This window comes from Macaca fascicularis, chromosome 9 (assembly GCF_037993035.2).
Source record: "Macaca fascicularis isolate 582-1 chromosome 9, T2T-MFA8v1.1".
Lineage (NCBI taxonomy): Eukaryota > Metazoa > Chordata > Mammalia > Primates > Cercopithecidae > Macaca > Macaca fascicularis.
Window position 1 is genome coordinate 120,163,433 of NC_088383.1, and position 27,875 is coordinate 120,191,307.

Here is a 27,875-nt window from a genome sequence, read left to right on the forward strand (position 1 = left end):
AGCAGTAGGAGGGTGGAGAGCCCTGAGAAATGATCTGGGCACTGAGGGGTCTGGGAGAGGGAAGACCATGGCTCTGAGGGGGTGAGGAATTCCTGCTGTCACCTAGATCCTCTGAGCCGGCAGACAGGAGGGTGGCCAGGTGCTGGGCTCCAGTGACCCTGGCTCAGAGGCTTCAAAAACCAGCCTCCTGGCCTGTGGCGCCAAGGCTGGCTCCCTGGTCTGGTTCTGTGGCCTGCTCCCCATCCCACCCTCACCCCAGTCTCTCCTTTCCCTCCTCACTCCAGTGCACCCATCGCCCCAAAGGCAAACAGTGCCAGACAATAGTCTGCCTGGCAGGCCCCCAGGCCCCAGGCTGTGTGTCCCAGCCACAGGAGCAGATACAAACACGCTTGCTGTTGACTCTCGGCTCTGTCCTGTCTGCCAGGGAAGTGTTTGCCTTGCCTCCACCCCCAGAGGGAGAAGAAGCATGGGCTGTGGTGCCACACGGAGGGGCCTCTGGTGTCATGCTCCTTCCTCCCCGTTACAGAAGCAGAGAAGCCTTAGAGGTGGATGGAGGCTTCAGAAAGTGGGGGAGAGAGGGCTGGAACCCAGGCATGGATGGGTTTCTGAGTTCACAATAGGAATCACTGTTTATTCATTTGCAAAGGGCTCAAGCAACAGTCTGGCAAGATGTGGGGTGGGGAGGGAAATTGAGGCAAAATGGCTCCCGCAGGGATCTTGGCTTAAAGAGCAGGAGATAAGACTCTAACCCCCACATTTTCCTGTGCATCGTATCTGTTCCCGAGTATCTGGGCCAAGAGGGTCTGTGTTCGTGGCTGAATCTCCTGTTTTATGTAACTTTGGTTGGGATATCGAAAGCCATTAGCTTTTGGGTCTGAAGTGCGTCTTGCTAGATTTACTCCTGCAAGTGCACTGGGTTGGGGGAAGGGTAGTGCCTTCGTTTGAGCCTGGGCACAAGCACGATCTCCTCCTCCCCAAGGCTTTGTTCAATTTCTTCTGTGCTAAAAGGCTGGAGGAGAGAATGATGAAAACATGGCTTAGGCTTTCCCCTGTCTAGGACCCTATAATCAAATCAGAGATTTAGAGCCAGAAGCATCGTCATCAATCCTTACCTCTTACCTTGTACTGGCAGATCAAGGGACCTGGGACCTAGAACAGCTGTTGGTTATGTAGCATTCCAGGAGCCCTTGAACCCACTCCTCCCTGTGACTCTCCGTCTGATGCCACATACACCCAACATGAATTCTATTTTGTTTTGGGATGTGGTGAGTGGTTAATCAACCCCAGAGGACCCCCTGTGCCTGCTTTGTGTCATGGACCATCTTAGGCATTGCAAGGCAGTTCTCTTCCTTCCCTGCATGCACTGTGCAAAACTCACCACTTGTCCCTCTGGAGTGAGATGAGGGCCTGCCTCTGCCCTCTGGAAGCTTTGGAGCTACATGGGAAGCCAAGATGTGCCTGTGAAAATCACTAATTAGCCACACACAGCGACAGTGTGGCAGTAGGGGAGAGGATGCCATGTGCCCACCAAGGATAATGGGCATCCGTACTGTGAGTGAGCGGTGGGGGAGAGGTGGCTGTGGCTGGGAGCTCAGAGCATAGAATGTGGGAGTTGGGATGCCCACACTTTGAGAAGGAAGCCCGTGAAGGAAGCTCTGGTTCTAGCAGCTGAGTCCTGTGGGACCAGTGCCAGGCCTGAGCAGTGGCACCTGGGCCCAGGTCAGGCCTCAGCTTTCATCCAACCTTATCCTTGGGGATGGCATGACAAGGTCCTGTCCCCATTTGGGGACACCTGTAAGGAAGTCTACCTCCTTGACTCAGTAGCATAATAGGATCCAGGTACCCAGGTCCAGAGCCCAGTGCCAGGCTAGCCCTTGGGCCTCTGCCCTGGGCCCTGCCACCCCTCACAGTGGGCCTGAGAGTCCGGGGTGCAGGATGGGGCACCTTCCTCAGCAGAGGGCACGCCGGAGAGGGAGACCACGTCAAGTCACGGAGCAAAATCACTGACACTCGGATTTGTTTTGGAAATAACATTGATCTATTTGATTACCAGAAATCCTGGGGCTTAGAGTTAGTTAAATACAAAAAAAGAGAACAGGGTCTGTTGGAAACAGCCTAGATTGAGGATTAGGAGGCCTGGGTTCTAGGCCCAGTTTTGTCTTTTACCAGTGATGTGATCTTGAGCAAATCCCTCTCTGAGTCCCTGCTTCTTCATTTATGAAATGCAAGTGGTTGGTCTAATATTATTTAAAAGTGTGTTCTGTGCAGTTAATTTAACTACAAAATCTATCTATAATATCTACATTATCTATCGACATTACCATTCTATCTGTCTCTACTGTCTATCACCTCTGTATCAGCTCTTCCCTGTCTGCCACCTATCTGGTGAAGTGCTGGGGTAAGCAGTCTTTAATAGGTATCTTTAATCCTCTCCTTCAGGATCTCTCAGAGACTTTGATGTGCCTGTGTGGTTTGCGATTGTCTGAGAGAGGATGACATGGTGTGCTGATTCCCAAACTCCCTGGACTGTGGAATTTCTTTCTTTCTTTTTTTTTTTTTTTTTTAACAGAGCATCTCAGTGAATCATGTTTGCTGGAACACTTGTTGAGTAACACTGGGTTAAGGGATCTCATGGGGCTTTTCTGCTGATCCATTTTATAATTCTATGAAATGCGGGTCTGCTCTCTCCTTCTGTCCAGGCCATAGGTGAGGCACACTGGGAAGGGCCAACGCATGTTCTCTCTGTAGGGACAGCTGGCGCTAAGGGCCATTGGCATCATGGAGGCTGGGGTAGAAGTGAGGGTTTGGTGTGTTTTCCAAACATAAACTAAGCCTATGTATATGTGTGTGTAACATGTGAGTGTCTATGGGTGTGTGTGTATATGTGTCTGTGTGTGTGTAAACAGGCACCAATGGACACTGAGGACCACTTTGCTCACCTGGGCCTGACATGTGAGGGTATACATGTATGCACCAGGGGAAGAGGTCACAAAGGAAATTAAAGGGGAGTGTGGTGTGTCTCACTGGTTGTCATGTCAGTTGGCCCCTCCCTGCCTGCGAGGCTGCTCCCCCGAGGTGGAATGCCACTCCCCTTCTAGGGCAATGAAGCCAATCTAGGAGGAGGATGGGATGATGCAACGTGCACATTCTGGGGCAGGCAACACTGCTTCTCTGGCAGGCGTATTCTGTAGCCTCCAGGCTGTCCTGTTCTCCGTGGAAGGGGCAGTTTATCTGACTACAGAGAATTCTGGAGGGGATGGGAGGCAAGAGTGAGAGGCTGTTAATGTTGTCCCCAGGTTTTTCAAGGGCAGGGACTTGAGACCTCTTTAAAATCTGTACCTGAGAAAAACAAGATGGCACCCTGTGAAGGGATGAGAGAAGGGGAATTGAAAACGGACTATTTGCAAGGTACAGGCAGGGTTAAGAGAAACTTACAAGGGCCCTGGGACATGCACAGTGGGAAGCTGTCAGCACCTTCAGAAGGGGCGAGGTGCTACCCACACTATTGGAACTGGGACTTTGGGGAAGGATGCCTGGCAGGCACTGCTGGCAGAGGACCCCTGCAGCCATTGCTAAGCTGTATCCAGACAGGGAGAGAGCAGGAAGTATCAGCACATTCTCCACTCTCACTCCTGCACCCTGATCTGCTGGTGGCTGCCCTTAGGCAGAACTCAGAGAGCACAGAAGAAAGAGTAAGGGGACAGCTCACAGGGCTCAGCCTTCCGGGGCTCAGCATGGACAAGGGCAGAGACTATAGCCAGAGGTGCAAGTAGAGAACATCTAGTGTAGAACCCAAAGCCTGAGAAAGGCAGAGTAACAGCACTTTGGGGAACAGGCTGGAGAGAGGCCAGCTGCCTTTCTGCAGTTTGTCCAAGGGCCAGCTGCTTGGGTCACTGGGCATCTGTAGAAGAAAAGCACAGGCCCTCCTTCTTCCCTGACTATGCAGATGCAAGGCTGTGTGTGGGGTTATTATGTGTGGCCAGACTGTGTGAGCATGTGCGTGCGCGCGCGCGCGCACACACACACACACACACACACACACACACACACACTATCCTCTTCTCTGTCTTCCCTGTCACCTGGTCAGGTGAGAGAGAGAGAGAGAGAGATCCCCAGGGACCCATGTGGCTGGCTCTTGGCCACAGTTCTCTGGGTAATCCCCGTCCCATGTCTGTGGCTCAGACAGAGCTCAGAGCTGCCCAGCAGTGATGGCCACTGAGGCTGGGGCCAGTGGGGAGTCTGCTGCTCTGTTTTCAGCATGCTCCCTGGACACACTTAAGGGATTGTTTTTTATGCCCTAGCCCTAGAGGAGACACGGAGACATTTAATGAAAGAATGATAGAGTCCTTCCTTCGTTTCTTCATTCAACTCTGTTTTGGAGCCGCCCCAAGCTAATGTTACTAACATTACTCTATTTGTACTAGGTGTTGGGGTAGAGTGGGGAGCAAACTAATTAGGATCTTTACCTCACAGAGCTTCTTCTGTTATTGGGGACAGCTTCCTCTTGTGTTGGGGGAGAGCTTCCTTTGTGGGGAGAGGGCTGCTTCTTTTGTTTGGGGAGAGCTTCTTTTGTAGGGGAAGAGCTTCTTCTTTTGTTGGGGGAGAGCTTTTTTTTTGTAGGGGAAGAGCTTCTTCTTTTGTTGGGGGAGAGCTTTTTCTTTTGTGGGGGAGAACTTCTTTTGTGCGGGGGAGAGCTTCTTTTGTGGGGGAAGCTTCTTCTTTTGTGGGGGAAGCTGCTTCTTTTGTGGGGGAAGCTTCTTCTTTTGTGGGGGAAGCTTCTTCTTTTGTGGGCTCCAGCAAGTGGTAAGCCTAGTGATGCAGGTGCCAGGGTGGGTGGGCTCACCATGGGGAAAGCTGGCCCAGGTGAAGGCATTGGGGAGGGAGCCTAGAGAAGTGTGCAGTCAGATGAGAGATGAGAGATGGGTAGGAATAGGTCCAGCAAAGGGACTGGGAGTGCTAGGGGTGGGGGGCATTGCATGTTCAAGCAACTTATGAAGTCCACTTTAATAGGACCATGAGATGTGAGAATGGCGAGGCTGGAGGAGGACAGTCCAGATCATGCAGCCACAGGTAAAGGTTTTATCTTGAGGGCTTGGGGAGCCATTAGAGGTGTTTTAGGCAGGGAAGGGACATGATCAGATTTTTTTTTTTTTTTTTGGTTCAGAACAATCATTCTGGCTGCTGGGTGGAGACTGTTAGGGGAGGGGTATTGGGAGCAGTAACTCAGAGCGTTAATAGCCTAATTAGGGTGCTGACACCACAGGGAAGGCCAGGAACCCTCACTCCCTCAGGGTCACCCAGTGGCAGCGCCAGTCTCTGTGCAGACCCAGATATTGGGATTTTAGAGCTTCCCTTACCTGCAAAATACTGTATACCACTGCCCCTACCCTCTGTGAATTTCCATCTTCTCCTTGGCTCAGAGCTTCCTATTCATGGTCAAATGCAAACATCTCCTGGAGTGTGAATTCGGTCGGTCGTGGTGGTATGTTGACCTAACAGGCCACGGGACCTGACCTGGTCTGACTCGCTTCTTGTTTCCGAACATCACCGTCTATCGACACAACAGGCCAGGGAAGATTTGAGGAGAGACCGTGGAGCACAAGCACATCATGTCCCCAAAGACTAGTTGATTATCAAGGGTGAATGAGAGCTTGCAAGGACTCACCCCTGCCAACTCCATGGATTCTGCTTGGGAATCAGAAGATCTGATAAGCCCAAAATCTGGAACTCGCACTGCTGACTCCTATGCCAGGCTGTTCAGGCCCTCAAAGATAAAAGTCATCCATTTCCAAGAAGTTAGGGAACTTGTGACTTGACAGGGATGTCTACTTTGCCTGCCATGAGGAGCTCTCAGCAGCACACTCACTGCTCTCGGCTGGGCCTTTTCCTATGACCCTCCACATTTGCTTGTTTGCCTGAAACCTAATCCTTCCTTTTTGAACACTTGCTGGGAATGGAGCTATCCCTCCCAGGAGCTCCCAGAGAGGGTGGCCCAGGTGAAGGCATTGGGGAGGGAGCATTGCGTTCTACACTAGATATTCTCTACTTGCCCCTCCGACTATAGTCTCTGCCCCTGTCTATGCTGGGCCCTGGAGGGCTGAGCCCTGTGAGCTGCCCCCTTACTCTTTCTTCTGTGCTCTCTGAGTTCTGCCTAAGAGCAGCCACCAGCAGATCAGGGTGCAGGAGTGAGAGTGGAGAATGTGCTGATTCTCCCTGCTCTCTCCCTGTCTGGACACAGCTTAGCAATGGCTGCAGGGGTCCTCTGCCAGCAGTGCCTGCCAGGCATCCTTCCCCAAAGTCCCAGTTCCAATAGTGTGGGTAGCACCTCGCCCCTTCTGAAGGTGCTGACAGCTTCCCACTGTGCATGTCCCAGGTCTTGGAGGGAATGGCTGGTATTCCTGAGAAGGGCACTTTAAAGCTGAAACTTTGGAATCAGGAAGATCGGAATTAAAATCCTGGTTCCATCACATAGCTTTGGTTTAACCTTGAACAGAGGGCTAAGCACCAGTTTCTCCACATGTAACTTGTAGAAGAAGTTGCCAGTGTTTTGGTAGGTTGCTTAGGCCTACGCTTGGCATCTGGTAGGGGCTCATTAGTGCTAACCTTTTCTTCTCCAGTTTGGAAGCTGGGCAGCTCCTTTTGCTCCCGTAACTGCTCTGGGCTGAGTGGGGCTGGGCTGGGCAGTGTTTTAGGGTGATTTGTGACAGAGATTTGACCTCTTAGGTCTTAGCTTTCTCTCTTTACAGCCTGATGGAAGACCTTATGTCTTCAATAGCACAAGAGGGTGGGCCTAGAAGAACTCCAAGACCCATACGTGACCTGAACGACCACGATGCATTTCTAGACTTGAAACTGAGGTCTCCTGATGCCAGGTTAGTGCTCCTTGCTGCTTCGCTGTACCACAGGTTGGTTTAACTATCTTCTGAACATAATGCTCATTTCTGCCTCCATAACTCTGCTTCGATTCTCCTGCATGTGGAATGCCACATACATGCTCCCTCTGCTGCCTCCCAAAATCACACCCAAACTTTAAAGCCAAGCTACACCACCATACTTTAAAATTTTAATAGTGGAAAGAACCTGGGGTTTGGCATCAGTTATACTGAGGCTTAATCCTTGGGTCTGTCTTGCTGTCAGTTCCACTCCCCCTCTCCAAAGGTGGCAAATGCCCAATGGGGGTACATGGTGGAGGGCGCCATGCTGCCGCTGAGAGGAGCTACTCATGGGCCTGCCCCCTGCCCTCCCATTCTTGAAAGCTCTGAGGGAGGGTCTTTTCGTCACTCTTTCTTCTCATTCAAATGGATTGGGGCTAGAGACTTGTATCTTCCCCAGTTCTTCTGTGCCCACTGCTGGAGAGCTTTTGGTCAGAAGAGTTTCAGATCTAAACCAAAAGGGTTGGGTGTGGTGGCTCATGCCTGTAATCCCAGCACTTTGAGAGGCTGAGGCGGGCACGTAATTTGAGGCCGAGAATTCAAGAACAGCCTGGCCAACATGGCGAAACCCTGTTTCTACTAAAAATACAAAAATAGCTGGGCATGGTGATGCATGCCTCTAATCCCATCTACTTGGGAGGCTGAGGCATGCGAATCGCTTGAACCTAGGAGGTGGAGGTTGCCTTGAGTGGAGATTGCGTCACTGCACTACAGTCTAGGTGATACGGGGAGACTCTCTCAAAAAAGAAAAAAAAAAAAAAACAAACGTAAACCTAACGGAAATCATGAGAAATGCAGATTTTCCCCTTAGAGGGAAAGGTTTCTACCGTATAAGCCGCCCCTAACTCATGAGTTCTCCAAAGCTCTCCAGCGTGGGGCTAAGACGAGCTTAGATTTTGGTGTCTGAGGGACTGGGGTTTGCATCCTGGCCTCAACTCTGACAATCTACATGACCCTGGATATGTTGTTTTTTTCCCCATGGCATCAAGTAAAAATGGGTAAAATATTACTTATCTCATGGGGCTGCTGTAGAATTAAACGAGGTGATGACTTTGCAGTAATAACTCAGAATTTGACATAGAAGATGGCTTTGGTCCTGTGAGCTACAGGTCTGGAGGCAGGGCTGCCTCTGTGTAATCTTGGACACTCTTTGATCCCATCTCCAACACTTGCCTGCTGCTCTGCTAGCTTTGTGGAATGTGGCCTGTGGATCCATATTTCACTTCAGGGCTGCACCAGGGTTCCCTGTTTTTGTCCCAGTGTAAGTTCTGAAAGGGCAGAGCAAATAGGAGGAAGTGAAGGGAACTAATTGGAGTAATTTCTTTACTGCTTTATGCTTTGGTTTACTCATATGTAAAAATTTTTGTTTTTTGTTTGGTAAGAAACAAACACGTTAATGTAAATTAAGTGTTTAGAACAATGTCTGGTGCAAAGTAATTGCTCAGTAATGGTTAGCTATTATTTACTTATTTATTTGGCACTTACTGTAAATTTGTCACTATGCTAAGTCCTGAGGATACAAAATGGGAAAGATCTAATTCCTGTCCTGAGTTTCATGTTGGAGATAAAGTAAATAACTAGAATAACTCATTGTGTTATAGACAATGCAAGAAATTAGAATCAGTAGTTCTCACCATTAATAGGGCATTAACTCTGCAACATTTATTTCATTTATATACTGGAATATTTTGTGTATTTAAGAAGAAAACAAATCTATGTGAAAACTGTTCATAATACAGATTTAAGAGAAAAAGACAGATGATAACCAGCAGAGTATGATCTCATAGAAATTGAAAAATAAAAAGACAAAAAAACTGGAAAAACAGACTGTTAGTAGTTACCTTTGCAGTCAATTTTTTCCTAAAATTTTCTTCTTACATTTTTCTGTAATGATCATGTATAACTTTTGTAGCAAAATGAAAAATTCTTTGAAAGCAAGAAGGAAACACTATAGTGTCTCCAGTTTAGAGAGAAGATATGTTACTGTCTATTGAAGAAATGAAGGCTGTGATGAGAGAAGATGGACATAATCGATTCATAAAAATTCAAAAATAGATGTTTACAGCAGAAAAAAAACAGTCTCACCAAAAAGGAAATCAACACGATGGGAAAAGACATTAGGTAGAAAATATTCCGAAAAAATTCCAATCCTGCACATTTAAGACTGATTCCTTATAATAAGAGGAGTCTGATATCGATGTTGATGGTCGGCACATAGGGAAATAAATGCATCTCCATTTGGTTAATGGAAGAACTTTCTAGCAATGAAAGAAATGAGCCTGAGAACAACTGTAGGATATCTCACAGTAAAAAAAAATATGGAAATAATAAAGTCACATAATAAAATCACAGTAAAAAGGAGAAATCACAGAACGCAAGGCCAGGAAAGCCACGGCTGTGCTGGAGGTCGACAGCAGGTGTCCGTTCTGACTGCTGCATGCTCATGCTCTATTGGGTGCTAATATTTTAAATAACCCCTCTAGAAACACATGTGTTCATACACACTGGTATGATATGCAAATTGGGCCTTATCTTCTGGAGAGAAATCTGGCAATATTGTAAGAAGAGCCATAACATTACTTACAATATTATTTTTCTCCATTGTCGCACTCTTGAAAAACACTCACTAAAGAACTAATATTAAGAGAAAAAAAGATGCCCACAATAATGCTGTTTATGTTAGCAAGCATTGAAAACTATCTGATGTCTACTCGTAGGGACATGGCATATTTTCATAACACCACGTATCCATCAGGGTTGTTTGCAATGCCCTCTTCATATCTGAGTTCTCATGCAGTCCCACCAGTGGGTGCATATTGTCATTCTGACTTTGTGGTAGATCTATGTGACATGCCAAGGTTACTCAGAGTTCAGTTTCAGCTCTACCACTTCTTCAGGGGCACAGTCCACAGCTCTTCCTATAGCTTGTGGTTACATGTTTATGATGCCACATCCAAGGACTTTGTTTCCTGCTGAGTTTCAGTCACCTACAACCCATAGTAGGCATCCAGTAAACATTTGGTGGATGAATGAGTTAATATGATGAAATACACTTAAGTCAGTAGACGTGACCATTGAGAACCACGTTAATGCAGGAATGGTGAATGTAAAAATGAGAACATGGTGTTGAGTGTGACAAGGCACACATATTACATGACTGCTCCACACTGGATGTGCACAAAGACAGAGGAAATTGCTCACCTCACAGGGACTAAGTTCCACAGGAAAGAGAACGTAAGTGCTTATGTTTTAAGGACAGAGGAAGTGCTGTCCACCAGGGAAGAGCCTGTCTCCTGGCTGGCAAAGTCCTTGCTCATAAATTATCAGTGGTTGATATGGTACAAGGGCTAAGATAAAACCTGATGAGATCTGCAGGTGTTTGACTTCCCAAGAGCTGTCGCTCTGATGCATTTTTGTGCTTGAAACAACTCCAGAGTGAAGATGGGATGTACAAAGACTTGTGTGGATACACTTTGTATTAGCCAGGATTCTCCAGAGGGACAGAACGAATAGGATATATGTCTGTACGAAAGGGAGTGTATAGGGGAGAACTGGCTCACATGATCAGAAGGCAAAGTCTCATGAAAGGCTGTCTGCAAGCTGGGGAAGAAAGAAGCAAGTAGCGGCTCAGTCCAAAAGCCTCAAAAGCAGGGAAGCTGACAGTGCAGCCTTCAGTCTGTGGCCCAAGGCCTGAGTGCCCCTGGCAAACCACTGATGTAAATCAAGAGTCCAAAGGCCAAAGAACCTGCAGCCTTCCAAGGGCATCAGAGGAAGAGAAGGAAGCATCCAGCATGGGAGAAAGATGAAACCAAAAGACCCAGCAAGCCAGCTATTCCCTCTTCTGCCTGCTTTGTTCTAGCCATGCAGACAGACGATTAAATGGTGCCCATCCACATTGAGGGTGGGTCTTCCTCTTCCAGGCCACTGACTCAAATGTCAATCTCCTCTGTCAACACCCTCACAGACAACACCCACAAACAATACTTTACCAGCTGTCTAGGCATCCTTCAGTCCAATCAAGTTGACACTTAATAGTAACCATCACACACCTATAGGCTGTCAAGGGCTGTGATAAACACTGCCTGGAGGGTTGTGGAACAATCCTCAGAGAGAATAGCTTTGTGCAGGATCTTGAGGATATGGAGGAGTGGATGTGTTCATGCACAAGTGTGTGTGTATGGGATACACAAACATGTCATATACTATACATATATATGCCTTTCCTCCCTCTATCTTTCTCTATATATCTATATATATGGCAATGAGTGTTGTGAGTTGGGGGAAAGTCTTAGCTTTTAAACACAGGGACAGGGATTGAAAACAGAACCCTGATCTAGGAGTTTGCCAGTGCTCAGGACAGTGGAGTTAGAGGAAGGTGTTCTTGTCCCAGCTTTTAGGCCAGAGACAAAAGGTAGTCTCAGCTCGTTAAGTAAGGATGGCCCTGGATCTGTAGGGAAGAACCAGAAAGGGGAAGGGGGTCAGAACTAATCAGCTCATATGGCTCCGGGCTTCACAGTACCATTCCTGGTCATCCTTTGTGTGTGCAGCAACAAAGGTCAGCCTTTGTTTTGCTCTCTGGGTGACTCCTGTCCTCCATGCCACCCTCCATGGAACCTGCTGAAGCAGAGCCTCAAAGTTAGGGTCACCTGGGCATGTATTCACAGCCACTTCTTCTGGGTTCTCTGTTGTGTGGCCTGGGTCGGGCAGGGTCTTGGCACCCCGTCACTGCACTTGCTCATCTGCAGCATCTCGGGCCTGTGCTCACTGTTCGCGGTGTTAGTCCTGAATCACTCACCGCAACTCACTTGCCTCGTGCTGCCCAATCTTACTTCAGTTGTCCTGATGACTAATGTGGTTACTTGCTCTCAGTTTTTAATTGTTTTGGTTTGTATTCGGTACATGCTGTTGTTGTCTTATGGGTTTTGTCTCCTCTTAGTGATGATGATGATGATGATGATGATGATGATGATGATACCTATTCGGTGATAATGATTCCTCACTCTCTATCCCAGCAATACAATGAAGAATGTCTTATGCACATTTTCTCTGACCCAGCCCTGGGCTCCTACTATCATGGGGCAGGGATGACTCAGACTCTGCTGATCTCAGCTTTGCAGATGCGATCTGGACAATTTCCCTGCCTGGGAGCAGGATGGGAGCAAAATTGATGGAAGCAGTAGACATATGACACTCTTTGTGAGGTGTCAGCTCCAGGCTCTCTGTGGGGTTGGAGACTTTCTTGTACCTTCTGCATATTCCCTGCTTTTCTGCAGCACTCCCAGCAACCTCTTTTCACTGGGGCGGAGAGAACCATGGTGATGGTATTGAAGGGATTGGATTCTGTCTGTAGCTCATCAGGGTCATGTGTGGGATAGAGGCCACGCATGAAAATCAACCCGCTTGTTATGTAGTGAATGTCTGTGGTTTGCATTCCCAGCCATCATTCCCTCTTCTGGCAATAGCCTCACTCCCATCTATGTATTGCTCTCAGTTGGTGTGTTTGGGGTGGGCTCCAAGGTGACTCTATGAGCTAAACCCAGATTTGTAGCCTGCCATTGTATCCCCCACTGTGACCACAATGAGTGGGCCAGGGGCCCATCCCTGAATTGGTCAGAGCCAATGAGATGCCAGAAGACTTTCAATGGAATTGTTGAGAAAGAGGCAGTGTTTTTTCCCACTGGATGTGCCATGTCCATCCACAACCTGGGGCACCATGGAAGATGGAAGAACTCTGAAAGAGGAAAAGAAATGGAGCCCCAATGACACCAATTGAGTCCTTAATCTAGTTGTGTGTGAAGTGAGACCTATCTCTAGACTTTTAAAAAATTTAATGAGCCAATACATTCCCGTTCTTTTAATTAGGCCAATCTGAGTTGAGTTTTCTGTCACTTACAACAAGGAAGTCCTGACAGATATAGTCCTGCGACCTTTGGGTCAAAGTCACCTCATCAATATGCTCAAAGATTGCGTGAATTTGAAGTGAGTTTCTTTGTTTTGCTTCTTTAGTTGGGTGTCACTTTGTCCTTGTGTTATGATCAACTTTCTAATTCAAACTAAGTTGACACTGCCTTAAACAGTTCTTTGAACTTATCGAGAGTCCATCAAACCAAGGTCAGAAACCCATAACCCACATGCTGTCCTATGGGGGCCAACAGGTCAAGTATATAAGATTACTTGGAACAACTCCTTGGGAGGGTGGGAGGAACTTTCAGTTATCCATCAATTTCTGGGATTCTCTTATGTTACTGGATAGGAGGTAGAGGACTTCTGACCATCTGGGCTTCCAGTCTTGGGGTCCAACTTACCATTTGCATGTTTCTAAAGAGGACAGAGCAGTTGTTCTCACAACTATTTCCTGGCTCTGCAAATAGCACAACGCCATCATTGTCCCAGAGGCATGACCCAAATCCTGGCTGTCCTGTAACAGGAGTTGTTGCCACCAAGTGACTTATTTCATGGCGAAACCTTCCAGAAATGGGTTTAGACATTGTTGGAATGTGTATGTATTTTTGTGCATTGCATTTTGGGGACATTATTTGATCTAGTTGGCAAAGTGAAGCCAGATGAGCTGAGAGCATAGGTCATTTGGGCTGCCAGCTTTCTGCACTTAAATATTCTGCTTTATTCCCCTCACATTTCTATAGAAGTTCAGCTTTCAGAACTATGCAACAGTATTTGGGCACAAAACTCTGTAAATGCCAATAATCTCTGTAAATCATCTATGTGTGTACATGAATCCAGTGAAAAATAAAGGAGCATTGTGGTCAAATGTGTGGACCCTGAAGTCTGCACACCTGTGTTCCTCATTCACCTGAGGAATGAGGAATGTCTGTCTTGAGGAAGAGAGGAATGTTGGGGATCACATTTCTTTTGTCTTTCCAAAACCAGCTGGGGTGTCACTGGCTCACCAAATTCCTCCATGTTTCCCATTTACAGTCTTTTTGGGCTGCTTCATCACACCATGAAAGGGGATGTATTCTGGATCCTTGTCTTACCATATTATTTGATTATTTATTATTTTTTGGTCTATGTAAGCCTTTCCTCCCTCTCTAGCCTGAAAGTGCTGGGTGGGTCAAGGCTGTGCCTATCCTGCTCCCCACTCGAGGTCTAGCACAGTGCCTACATGTCGAGGGTGTTGGGTACGGTCTTGTTGACCCTTGGGCCTTTGCTGCCATGGTGATGGGGTTGGCCAGTAGGTGTGAGGGAAGAGCCTGAGGGCAGAAGTTAGGGATGGGAGGAGAGGTGTGGGTGGGGTGGCCCAGGGAGTGGGGGTTCAGTGAAATAAGGAGGCTAGAACCTTGCTTCTTTGTACGAGGAAGGTTCATGTGGCCCATTAGCTTCACTGAGAATGGTCCTGGATTCATGGCTTGAGGGGGAGCTAGAGACCTGGAAGCAACCACGGCCATTTAACCAAGGTCCATTGCCCTGGTGATGTGGGGTCCTTCCCCTGGGCCAACTCTTCTGTTGGGCCAGTTCTGTTAGGTGGTCTGTGTCCTGCCCCATGGGGTCTGAAGGATATAGAGGGGCTAATGGCCAAAGAACTATGGGCAAAGGACTTGCCCTTGTTCTTCTTGGATGGGAAGCATGGAGGACACCTGGAGTTGGTCCCTGATCCTCTGTTGTCTGCAGCCATAGCCTCAGGATCTCATGGAGGCAGGAAGACCTAGCCTTGCTCTCAAAGCAGCAGGCCCTTATTCCTACCACTTCTGCCTCAGCTCGCCCGCTGCGCCTCCTTGGGAGCCCCTCCTCAACCATAGCCTCCAACACATTGGCAGCATGCTCAATTGTTGACCAGGGAAGAAACTTACAGCTCACCAGAGGAGTGACCCTGCTCTTCCATTCCCCACCTGAGATGGTCTGGGGTCTCTTTCTGGATCCCAGATGTGCCTCTGTGTGTGTGTGTGTGTGTGTGTGTGTGTGTGTGTGTGTGTGTGTTTATGAGAGAGAGAGAGTTACTATAAAATTGGGGGCAGAGAACAAGTGGAAAGTCACAGAGAGCATTTCTTCCCTCTTGGGTGCCCCAGTCCCCAACCCTATGGAAGCCACCTGTCCTGGGCATGAGGAGGCTGGGAAGGGAGTACAGTACAGAGGGCACAGTACTTCCAGGACTTCTGACCTCCAGGAGTGTACTTTTGGGAAAGGAACTCAAATGTACAGCAGCTTCTCTTGGGTTACCAAGTGTGTAGACTTGTATAGGCAGCTGGGCCTGGTCCCTGAGCCGAGCCCCAGGGGCTCTGACGCTCCTATTTACTGTCTTCCTGACTTGAGCACACCATCTCCCTTTCCACTGTCTCTACTTTTTCATCTGTAGAATGGGTATCCTACCACCTCACTCCAAAGGTAAGTCTAAGGAGACCACAGGTGAGGCAGCACTTTGCAAATTCTAATGTTCCTTGCCACAGCGCTGATGGACATGGTGGATGACAGAGCACAGGAGCCCCGCACTGAAGTGCTGGGGGTCTGCAGAAGGACAAGGAGGGACAGAAAAGGCTGCTCCAAGGAAGGGCATTTGGTTCCTACAAGAGTCTTGGATCTTTGTCTTCTTGCTCTGGGCCATAAGGAACCAGAGGCGCAGTCGGGCTTTGGGGTGGTGGATGCAGGCAGCTGCAGGGGATGGAAAAAACAGGCACCGTCCCTCATTGCCTCAGATTTATCCAGTTCTTTGTCCCTGGTCTCAGAGGGTTCCTTTCCAGACTGTGTTGGGAACTACAGGGGCCCTTGGACCTTCAAGTGTGATTTTTTTTTTTTTTTTTTAATGGAAGTGGTTCTAGAGAACTCAGGAAGAAAACTGGCATCATAAAAATATGATGTGATGTGGCTAACAAGAAAGCATAACAGGCCTGGCTCTGCATGGCCTAATATAGCCTGGCATTCAAGCCCCAGCCAGGATGTAAATGGGGATTGGTAATTGAAAACACGAGAGGTCTCTCGGATGGGATGACGGAGAGCCTGCTGCGATCTCTGAGGCGGACATGCCAAGGGGATCTGAAAAGCGGCCCAAGGGGACTGTCCTGGGTTTCTAAGTGTGGGTGGGGTTGGGACCTGGATGAAGGCACCCCCCTGCAGCCTCCTGCCCACACTCTGCCTAGCGGGCCAGCATCGGACTGACCAGTTCAATTAGCCCTCATGGGGAGGAGTGGTGGGCTCAGCGCCACCAGAGATCATAAATTCCATCACCCTGACCTCTTGAGAGCAGAGTGGACCAACCTCTCCATTCCCCTGCCCTGCCAGCATCCTGGCTAGCTGGTTTTGGCCCTACATGGACTCTGAGAGAACATGGCCCAGTCCTCCCCCTCAGACAGCGGATTGACGCCAACTTCGAGTGTGGAAGCATCATGGGGGCAATGCCAGACACTTTTTCTTCCTCATCCTCTCTCCTCCTGCAAAGACACAGATCCATGAGTCAGCCAAGAAGCTAAAGGACTCTGATGCTATTTGGTGCTGACTTGTGACTCAGGTCTGGGGAGGTAGAGGGGGCAGAATGTGGGAGAGGAGAAACAAGTTTGGGAGTGAGAATGGTTTCCCTGGGGCCACCTTGCCGGGTGACCAGTTCATCTCTGTTTGCCTTGGGCCTTCCTGGTTTTGGCACTGAAAGTCCCAAATCCCAGAAAACCTCTCAGTCCAGGGAGAACCAGGATGGTTGGTCATCCTTTCCCATCAAAACCTCTGAAGTCTGCTCCTATGGGAGCACCATCTCTGGATTGGTGTCCCACGTGACTCAGCCAAGGACCCAGAGCCTCCTGCTGGCAGAGCTAGGACTTGAATACAAATCCAGGGCTGTTTGCCCCCAGCCTGCATTACTCAGGTCCTTCCAGGAAGTGGGACACCTGGATCTCTCCAATGATCTTGGCCAAGGCCTTTCCCCAGGATGGAAGTGGTGGTGAAATACCCAAAAGAGGGAGGAGAGGGGTGAATGAGTCACCCTTGGAGATCAAAAAATAAGACCCTGCAGTTCACCCTAGCTCAGAGATGTGGGATCCCAAGAGGGGAAAGATGCGATCTCTGCCCTTAAGAAGTTCACATCCTTCTTAGAAAGGTGCAGTGGGCTTGCCTTTGGGTGCCTGGCTCAGGTGCCACTCAGTGCCACCTACACACACTCACCAGGAAAAAATAGACAAAGGGTGTGGTTTATCAAGATTGCATTACTTTTAATTTCCCTTATAGAATGTATTCATTCAAGAAATATGTATTGAATATTTGTTCTTCAGTGTGTTGTTCCTTGTGTATGAAACATACTCTTCTCTTTTCCCCTCCTTCTGTCCTTCACCCCGACGTCCCAATTCCACCCATTCCTCAGGTCCCAGCTCAACAGGTAATATTTATTGAACACTTAGTACGGATCAGGTGCCATAGTAAGCACTTTGCACTGCTTTAATTAAATACATTTAATCCTCATGAAAACCATATGATTCTATTATATCCATTTTACAGATGAAGAAACTGAGTGGTTAACTGGCTTGCCCCATTATGACACATGGCTCTTCACTGTTAGGCTGGGTTGCACCCCGGCTTGCACTTTCCCTGCAAGGAAGGCTTTCCTGAGCCCTAGTGCCCAGTTTCCAAAGTCCCTTTGATTAGTCTCCGCTTGAGCACTTGTCACCAAGCTGTGACACACAGTCTCCTTGTCTGTCTCCTCCATGAGATGGGGTTCCTGGAGGGTTGGACTCCTTCCTGCTGTGTCCCTGAGAGTAGGCATTTAGGAGGAGTTTGGTAAATACATATTGGATGAGTAAATGAATGAATTGATGGATGAGTGAATGAGTTGCCTCAGTGGCCATAGGAGCTCTGAGGTCCTCAGCAAAAGCCTTTGTTTTGTCACTGAGGGGCACTCCACACTGGCAGCATTGGGCCGAGGAGCTCTTGACGGCACAAGGCAAACAGCCCTTCTGAGTAACCACATAACTATGACATCGGGAAACAAACTGATTTTTAAATACTAAAACAAGTTTAAACTTTTTACAGTAAATGACATCTTTTCATGAATTCTTGGGATGAAACTGAGATTTGGACGAAATTTCATGCTTGTGTTGGTGTCGACAGGCACGTCTCAAATTTCACCCTTCACCCAGCCCCCTGCAAATTCTCCTCTGCTGTTGGAGTGATTTGGGGAAAAGTTTGAGAAATGCCACCCGGAGGAGCTGGCTGGAGCTCAGGACATGGGATGTCTGGACTCAGTGTGGGCTGAAGGAAGGGTATTTCAGGGAGGCGCACTGCAGGAGCAAAGGTGCAATAATGGGGACAGGTGGCCCTCTCCTTGTTCCTTGTTGCTGGAACTGGGTGAGCAGCCAGTCCCTGTGAATGGCTCTGAACATGCCAATAGCTATTGCAATATACGATTAGCAGCCACATCCTGAAGTACCACTGCCACCACCACCACCAAGTACCATCACTTGGAAAACCTCACAGTATTTTTAGTCCCTTTAGCTCAAGAAAATATTATATCATCTCTTTTCCTCCCTACAAGCCAATTCATTGTTGATCTTGTCCCGTCATAAAACCCTGTTCTCCTTTTTAGCTGTGCGAGACCAATCAGCGGTGGGGTGGAGTCCCTCTGCTATTTTCATATTTTGTGTCACTTGTTCACATGGGAAAAATCATGACATTTTCCCACGTTGGGGCCCTGTGCAACCTGGCTTTGAATTTTAAGCATGTAATTGCTCTGGATCATGCAAGGGGGCCGATGAGCTGACCGACCAGCAGGGCTCAGGGTTCCAGGCGCCTGATGTTGGCATGACTGGGGCTCGATGCTGACAATCTTATTGATTTTAGAACCATTTCCAAATAGAAGAGGAGGAACCAGTGCCCTGTAGAGTGGTGGGAGAAAAGAGGGGCAACGTCCTCCATTGAAGGAATCTGCTCTGATTCAGTAGGAAGGCCGGGAGATGCTTGGCAGTTCCAGTTCATTGCAGGTTTACAAAATGCTTTTCCACCTTGATCTCTTTTGGTCAAAATTCTGGGAGTTGGGGTGGGCAGAAGACATGATCTGCCTCCTACAATTGAGGAAACAGAAAGGGCCAGAAAAACAGCCCAGTGCCCCATGGAGCTAGAAATGGCAGAACCGGACTGCAACTGGAGCAGCGTAGTGGCTGATGTGATGGGTCAGGGGTTCAGACAAACATGGATGTATATCAGGCTTTTCCATCTGTTGGGTGAGTATCTGCACAGTCACTTCTCTTCTCTGAGCCTCAGTTTTCTCAGCTGTAAAATAGGGATGATATCCTGTCACAAGTTGAGTAGAATGTGATAATAGATGGGAAGTACGTAGTAAGTGCTCAATATATGGTCCCTATTCATACTATGAATACTACTTTTTGCTGCAGATGTCCCATCTCTCTGTGTATCTTGCCCAGTCTTCCCCTCTCTCCTTCCCAGAGGGTCCCATCTGTTATCTCTTTCAACTTGCAGCCAAATAAGCTTAAAGAATATGTAAATAGTTTAAAAATTCAAGGCACAGACGTGTCTGTTGTGTTCTGGATCTGCCAAGAGACGTCGTTGCCATTTCTCTGCCACTTCTAGCTCCATGAGCCCCTGGGCTACTTTTCTGCCCATTTGTTTCCTCAGTTATAGGAGGAAGATGATGGCTTCTGCCCACCCCAAATCCCAGAACTTTGACCGAAAGAGATCAAGGTGGGAAAGCATTTTGGAAGCTGCAGTGACTTGGAGATGTGCATGTCCTTTCAGCAGTGAAAGGGGATTAAGAGAATCTGCCGCCATGGGCTGGAGTCTGACCTGGCATCACCTGGACAATGGCTGGCATTTGTGGAGCTGTGAGTTTCTAAGAAGGAAATTATCTTGGCACCTCAGCAAAGCAATGGGCAGCTGTCTAGAGTCCCATCTGTAGGGGACACACACACACAAAAAAAACACTGGAAATTTAATGTCACAGGCAATGTTTACCCAAGTGCTTTCAGGGAAAGTTTGATGAAATGGGAAGATCGTTTTTGGATAAGCTGTGTGGGATACAGCATAGTCTCCCAGAGTGAGTGCCAAGAGCACAAGATGGTCCCTAAATAGGGTGGAGACAACCTTCTGATGAGCTTTTAGTTTGCTGGGTATATTTGGGGCCAAAGCTGAATGGCTTGGGGAACCCCCTTGCCAGGGGATGCATGGGTCTCTCTATCATGAGTCTGGGCTGAGACTGGAAAGCTGGAAAGGGAGGAAGGTGCAGTGAATATCAGGCATGTGACTGTCCTGCTATTAAACCATTTACCCAGACTGTCCCACCCCAGCCTGAGGTTGACGTGATAGGGGTGCATACATTAGGCAGATGCTGTGGGAACTCCCTGAATGGTTGCCCAGCTCTGGGGTGGACCTGGCCATGCTTAAAGGAGAACAAACCCTGCCAGGATTTCAGGTGGCCCGGGAGGTGGGGGTGCTGGCAGTGAGTGTGTCTCACAAAGGCCACTGTCCTAGAGACAAAGGCTGGATGGAGGCTGGCCCAGTTCCTTCTGTTCCTAATCCTACAGAATCTCCTTGAAATTTCATGGGCCTCAGGGGTCACCATTGGCTGAGGGGTTGAATGCTCCATGGCCGAAGCTTCGCTCTCTGCTTGGTAGTGAAAACAGCCACCTCCCCACCACCCTGTACGGATGAGCCACGGCTCCTGGCCTCCTGCCGTTCACATGGTCTAGGTGGATGGTCCAGCTAGACAGCCAGCTGGGCATGTGCTGAGCCTCTGCTGTGTGCCAGCTACCCTGTTAGGTGGCTCCTCCTGTACCCAGTTTTTAATCCTTCCAATACACTTGCAAAGTCAGTGTTAGAATTCCCATTTTATAGAGGAGGAAGCTGAGGCTGGGGTTAAGGATTCTGCCTCTAGTGGCTTGGGGACTCAGTCCTGGTCTAGAAGGACCCTCCCTCCCATGCATGTCTTCCAGTTCTAATGTCCACACTGGCTGAGATTTCCAGTGTCCCGCCCTGCTTGCTGGGTCCTTGTGGGTTTTTGCTGTGGGTCAGGGAACTTCAGGATTCACAGATGCCGGCTGACTTAGGGTCTGGGGTGCTGGGCTCCCACCCTATTAGGGACCAGCCATAGCTGCTGGGGCCTCCTACTCAGGTGAGGAGGAAGCAAAAAGGCAGTTTTTTGTGGGACCCTGCACAGAAGGTGGACGCATGCTCAGGGGAATGGGGTGGGACTCCTTCTCCCTGCACCTTTCCAGTTTTTCTGGGCACTTGGTGGTGGGAACCCCAGGGGACAGTATTGCTTTCCTTCTGCTTTTTGGGGTGGGGCTGGGAGGTGTGAAAAGGAAATGCAGGCCTTGGGCAGAGGTCAACTACAGAGGATCAAAAGACCCATGTGGTATTTACTTGTCCCATTTCCTTGCCAAAGGCCACCCCTGGAGCACAAAGCCCGGATCTTCAGAACTTGAGCCCTGCTGTTGTTCTGGAATTCTGGACTGAGATAGGGCAGGGGGCCATGACCAGATGGATTCTTGCCTCGTTCTAGCCAGGGGAACAGCCGACTTGTTGGGCTGGACCAGGAATATGGCTACCCCCTCACCCACTTTAGGAATCCTAATTGATTTCTTTTTGACATTGCACTTTGCAACTCCCTTCTCCTGCAGGTGAAAGGGCAAATTGGAAGGTAAAACCTGCGGCGGCAAGGCCTTGAATGTTGCTTATCACCTCCAAGAGCAGGGTGGAGAGAGTGACAGCTTTATGATGATTAACCTGTGAGTCTGCTGCACTGGAAAAAAATTAATCTCGAGGCCCAAGACCTCCCCGCCCCCAGCCACTTTTAAATGCTACTTTCTCAAGGCTGTGAACTTGATTCTTCCCCTCCAACTCATTGTGTTTATTTTGAATAGTACTTCTCAGGAACTTTTACATTAAGCTTTCCTACCTGATGTTGCTTGGTTTGGACTAACGTCAATAATAGGCTTATTTCCCTGGTGTAATAATGGAAACTATGCTTCATTTCATGTGCTGCCTCGGCTAAATTGTGGTGGCAACATGGAGCTCTGTATTGGGAAGAATCTGGGGCTGAGACCAGACTCAGCAGAAAGTAGTGCTGTGATTGATTAGCAATGTCTGTCATGGCCATGGGAGGCAGGAGTGGGGACATCTGCGCCATCCCCTATTTAGGAGATTAAATTTAATTTCCCCACTCCTGTCTGTCTAGTCTGTAGCAAGAAGACCCTTAACATAAAAAGTCAATCCTCTTTTACAAGGGTCCAATATGCTGTGCCCAGTAGGGCACGTTATGCTCTCCAGAATGGTCTTGCTTTTCACCCAGCTTTCAGAGTGATTTTTCTTTTTCTTTTTCTTTTTTTTTGTGACAGAGTCTCACTCTGTCGCCAGGCTGGAGTGCAGTGGCACAATCTCGGCTCACTGCAACCTCCTCCTCCCGGGTTCAAACGATTCTCCTGCCTCAGCCTCCTGAGTGGCTGGGACTACAGGCGCACACCACCACGTCCAGCTAATTTTTGTATTTTAAGTAGAGACGAGGTTTCACCATGTTGACCAAGATGGTCTTGATCTCTTGACCTCATGATCCGTCCTCCTTGGCCTCCCAAAGTGCTGGGATTACAGGCATGAGCCACTGCGCCCTGCCCAGAGTGAATTCTCTACAAAATAGATACCATCAGCTCCCTGCCACCTACAGCAACACACGTAGCACTTCAACACGTGGACCCAGCTTTCCTCCCCGGCATCATCAGCAATACTCCTGCACCTGCACCTTAGAGTCCAGGTGTGCGGAATTTTTCTCATTGTGTTCGGAATTCACAGTGCCCTTTCCTACGTTCTTGCATTGTCATGTGTGTTCCCTTTGTCCGGAACATCTCTTCCTTTCTTCTTATCCTTTAAGATCCAGCTGACCTCTTCTGCCGCGTGCTGGATCCTAGCGCACGGGCAGCGCGAGTTCCAGGCGCACAAGCCACTGAAGAGGCAGCGGCGGCCTCTGAAAGGAACCGGAGCCTGAGGAAAGACGGTCGTGTTACAGCTCCCAAGAAGGCGCGCGTCGGTCAGCAACAAAAGCTTAAGAAGAACCTAGAAGTCAGGATCTGGAAGAAGATCGAACATGACGTGGTGAAGCCAGCAACAGCCTGCCCAAGAAGCTGACACTGCTGAAGGCCCCGATCAAGAAGAAAGGGGAGGCTGCTGCCACCTCCTCCAACAAGGCACCTTCCTGAGGAGGCTGGCCCCAGCGCAGGCCAACATCGCAGCCCCCGCCTCCACGATAGGACCTTGCAGGTGATCCCACAGGCTGCACTGTCAGGAAGAGGACCCTGCCCCCCAGCACTGGGTCTCACCTAGAACTTCACTGGGAGCCTGGCCTTTGGGCAGCAGATCCTAGGGTGCTGAGAACCCAGCAATGGCCGGGAAGATACAGTCACCAACTTCATCTGCCCCGTCCCCCTTCCCAGGTCCTACCTTCATAGGTTCAACCCAGCGCAACAAACCTGAGTTTATCATTTAAAAAAAAAAATCCAGCTAACATGTCACTTCCTTCGTGAAGTCCTCTCTGATCCCTCCAGACAGATTAGTCCTTCTCTCCATCATCTGTATTCCCACAGCATTCTGTTCATTTCTCTGTCATAGCACAGGGACATATAGACAGACAACTAAAGATGCAGCAAGCTGTTTCCCATTAGACCGGCAGCCTCTGGAGGGCAGAGACGACCATGGGATGCCGCGGTGTTAGCACTGCCTCTGGCTCCCAGAAGACGCTTGGTGAGGGGTGACTGAAGCAATCAACATGAGGATGAATGAACTCCAGGATGTGTTGTAAAGTGACTTGAATTTTGATTCCCATTTGTTCGAGCCTGCCAAGGCTTAAATCGCGTTTGTTGGAATGTGAGAAAAGGAGGAAGAGTGGTGATTAAATGTGCTTGATAAAACTTCTCTATTTTGTGTTTGGAATAAAAATGAGAAGCTTGAGATAAAACGGTGCTTGTTTCAGTGCTGAACAGGCTTCTCCAAGAAGGGCCTCGTGTCTAAGTGTCTAATCTTCCGCTCCAAGTGGGGAGGGTGGCACCAGGCTGGGCACTGTCGTGGGGGGCATTATAAGGGGTGGCAGTGGGATGGAGGTGGGAGACACCGTTTCCCAGGTGGCAGGGCATGGACGATTCCACAGAGGGGCAGCCAGAGCCCAACATGCAAGGGTGGGAGTTAGTCGGGTGGGGCAGCTGTTCCAGGCAGGGAACAGCATGTGCAGGGCATGAGTTGTGTGCATTAACTTCCACCACACCAGGGCGCCATGCTGAGTAGGGGGAGCGTTCCCTGCTTCTTTCTCATCCAGATCCCCAGCTCCACCAGGCTGCATCCCCAAATGTAGTGTTCACTGGTCTGTTGATTTTACTTTTCTTGGGTGGCTAGTAGACATAATTTGTGTGTCTGTGTGGAATATGGCATCTCGTGGAGGTGACTGGTGGTGTAGGCTTCCCTACAGAGTTGGCTGTGACCCTGTTATCATTCTCTCACTTGGTGATATGGTTTGGCTCTGTGTCCTCACCCAAATCTCATCTTGAATTGTAATCCCCATGAGTCTAGGGAGGGACCCGGTGGGAGGTGACTGGATCATGGGGGCAGTTCCCTCATGCTGTTCACATGATAGTTAGGAAGTTCTCAGGAGATCTGGTGGTTTCATAAGGGGCAGTTTCCCCTGCACTCTGTCTCTCTCCTGCTGCCTTGTGAAGAAGGGGCTTGCTTCCCCTTCACCTTCTGCCATGATTGTAAGTTTCCTGAGCCATGTAGAACCGTGAGTCGATTAAACCTCCTTTGTTTATTAATTACCCAGTCTCAGGTATGTCTTTATAGCAGTGTGAAAATGGACTAATACACTCGGCTTCTCTGGCTAACGGGAAAGGCAGGGAGGGAGGGTGACACTTGCAGAGCCACCATTGCAGCCCACCATCCCTCCCATTTCATGACCAGGAAGGGCAGAATGTGAGAAGCAGAGCCGGGATTTGAAGGGAGTCTGTGGGCCCCCTGGGGCTGAGCATGTGTAATGAGCAGAAAGAGTTCGGGCCACTCCGAGTGTCCCCAGATCCTTCCCCCATCTCTTCCCACAGGGCTGAGCTGGTGAGGCTGCCTCACAGGGCCGAGGAAGGTCAGCACATTCAATCTGGTCCCGCAGAGTCTCCCCCAGGGGGCAGCAAGGATTTCACTTGGGGCTCTGCCATGGTTATTCTCTGCTGACCCTGACCAAGGCCATGTGGGGTGGCTGGCACCACGCCCTGGAGTTTACCTGTCCTCTGTGTGCTCATAGCTCAGTAGAGAAACAAGATTAATGCTGACAGGCAAATAATACAGTTTGGATACAATCTGAAGCTATTTGGGACACAGGCACATCCTCGGAAAGTTGTGCGAAATGTGTTTGCCATCAATAGTATATGGCCTGACTAAAAGGTGTCCCATGCCCCCTTCTCCCTAACTTACACCTCAAAGCAGTGCTGCCCAATAGAAATGCAATGGGAGCCACCTGTGTCATTGTAAAATTTCTAGTAGCCACATTAAAAAAACTAAGAAGAGAAGTTGAAGCTAATTTTAGTAAAACAGTTTATTTAATCCAATCGATTTGGAATGTTATTTCAACATGCAAGCAATATAAACATTGTTAATGGGCTATTTTACATTTTTAAAAAATACTAAGTCTGAACTGTGTATTTTGTGCTTACAGCGCATCCCAGTTCAAACTAGCTGCATTCGAGGGCTCCATAGTGGCATGTCCTTAGCAGCTATTGCATTGGGCGGCAAAGCCTCAAAGACTTAAGCAAGTTATTTAGCCTTTCTGTGCCTCAGTTTTCTCATCTGATGGATGGGGATGATAAGAGTACCTAGAGATAATACATACATAGGGTTTAGCACAGCCCCAGGCTCAGGAAAACCTTTGGTAAATGCTCATTCATTATATTGCTAGTGTTGAAGGCAGGACTGGGGGGTGTGCAGTTCTCCCACTTTGGGTTTGGCTTTGGGAAGCAACTTTCCTTCAACTTGGATCCTGTGTCCACCTCGGTATTAGCTCTTACAGCCCTTTAGTCTACTGGTCCATTCCTTCTGGCTTGCTGGGACTCCCGACACCTCCCTGGGCAACGAGCTGCCGGGCTATGATGTTGGTGGGTGGAGGGAGAGGTGTTTTTCAAAGGAGAGGACCACACTTCTGATCTCCTAGGGGACCACTTTGTTAGCTTGGTTTGTATCATGGGTATCTAGTATATTAAATCCATGGGGCAGCTCATGACTCCTTTCAGCATGCTCAGGAGAAAGCCCAAAAGCCGGTAGGGTAACCTGTATGGCATTTTGCCATTTGGCCAGTTTCTGTCATGTGCAAATACGACAGTCCTCATTGGGAGCTCTGGAAGTAGTGTTGTCCAGAGGAGAGGAGCCCAGCCTTGCTTCTTGCCTCTGGGCTGTGCTTAGTGTCTGCCATTCAGAAACCCTTCAGTGATTAGGGTTGAAGACCAGTGTTTCCTCAGCCCTTGGTGGGATCCATCAGCTCCCTGGAGAAAAGAGGTTGCTTATCACAGCCAAGTAAGGGGTCAGGGCTTGGTGTGGATGTCAGCCCTGGTCCTGGCCCCCCCACTGTGGGCTGCTGGGCCTAATGGGGTCTCCCTGAGGGGCCTGCTCCTTGCCTCGCCTCTTTGCCTTGTCATCTTCCTTTCATCGTTTCATGGATTCCACAATTCCTCCCATTATCATTCATTTAACTAATACTTATTGAATACCAACTGTTTGCTTGGCACATGGTATACAATGGTAAACCCTGCATCCATAAGCTCACTGTCTAAGAGAGTAAGGCACTAATCAAACACTACAACCCCAGCCAGTGCCTGGGTGCGAGGGAGGGCCAGCTGGCTTGCTTGGTTTAGTGTGTGGTTGGGGTATTGGCATTGTTTTTCAAGCTTTCCAGGTGATTCTAAGATGCAAGCAAGCAGGGCTACAGCCCACCAGTAGGGGCAGGGGCAGGGGCAGGGGTTGGGGGGTGTGGAGGGAAAGCATGTGGTGGGGTGGGGGTTGGGTGGGAGGAAGTGCTTTGAATACTATTCCTGGGTACTCTCTGCAGCCCAGGTACAGAATCCGAAGCACTTCCTCCCACCCCTCCCTTCCTATCTGTGTGACTGTATGTGGGACATTCTGATACAGCCCCATCAAAATGCAAAATTGCGGTTTTTAAATTTTTTCTTTTAGTTTTTAGAGATAAGGTCTAGCTCTGTCACCCAGGCTGGAGGGCAGTGGCGTGGTTATAGCTCACTCCTGGGTTCAAGTGATCATCCCACCTCAGCTTCCCAAGTAGCTAGGACTACAGGCAGGCCACCATGCCTCGCAATTTTTTTTTATGTTTTATTTTCATAGAGATGGGGTCTCACTGTATTGCCCAGGCTGGTCTTGAGTTCCCAGCCTCAAGCGATCCTTCCACCTGAGCCTCCCAAAGTGTTGAGACTATAGGCCTGAGCCACGGCACCTGCTCCTCCTTGTAATTTCCAAGTAACACACCCATCAGTTATTTTAACCTTCCGTGTTTTTGTTGTTGTTGTTGTTGTTGTTGTTTTCCTAACTTAAATGGTACCTGAGCCTCACTCCAGGATTTGGGATAGGAGGCGGCTGAGGAAGTGGGGAAGGATATTTGTTTTCACACAGTACTTGGTAAATCATGAAGAAAGTTGAAAGCATAATATTACAATTTTTAAATTTATTTTGTTGAATAGGCAATATATTTATGTGGTTAGAGAAAAAGGTTTAGAGTGAAGAATCTCCCTTCCAGTTTTACTTCTGTGCAATTACCACCCCCTACCCTTAACAGGGAAGCACTTTCATTTTTGTTTTATAAATTTTAGTTTAAAACTCCTTTCACCTCCCAGTTTTTTATACCAGAAGCAGTGTAATGTAAACACTGGTCTGCCCCTAAACAATATATCTCTTGGAGCTCTTTCTATGTCAGCACATAAAGAGCTTCCTGATTCTTACTTTTTTTAAAAACAGCTGCACAGTACTCTGTTGGATGGA

At 48.7% G+C, this 27,875-nt stretch overlaps 1 protein-coding gene across 1 annotated transcript in view; it reads left to right on the plus strand.

Moving 5' to 3' along the window:
• Positions 1-23,921, plus strand: part of LOC141407741 (leydig cell tumor 10 kDa protein homolog) — a 28,957-nt gene extending 5,036 nt beyond the window's left edge. The window contains exons 2-3 of the mRNA XM_074002701.1: positions 6,747-6,872; positions 22,738-23,921. Of these exons, the coding sequence (XP_073858802.1) occupies positions 6,866-6,872; positions 22,738-22,991 (261 nt within the window). The 5' untranslated portion in view covers positions 6,747-6,865 and the 3' untranslated portion in view covers positions 22,992-23,921. The remainder of the gene's footprint in view (positions 1-6,746; positions 6,873-22,737) is intronic.
• Positions 23,922-27,875: the final 3,954 nt, after the last annotated feature.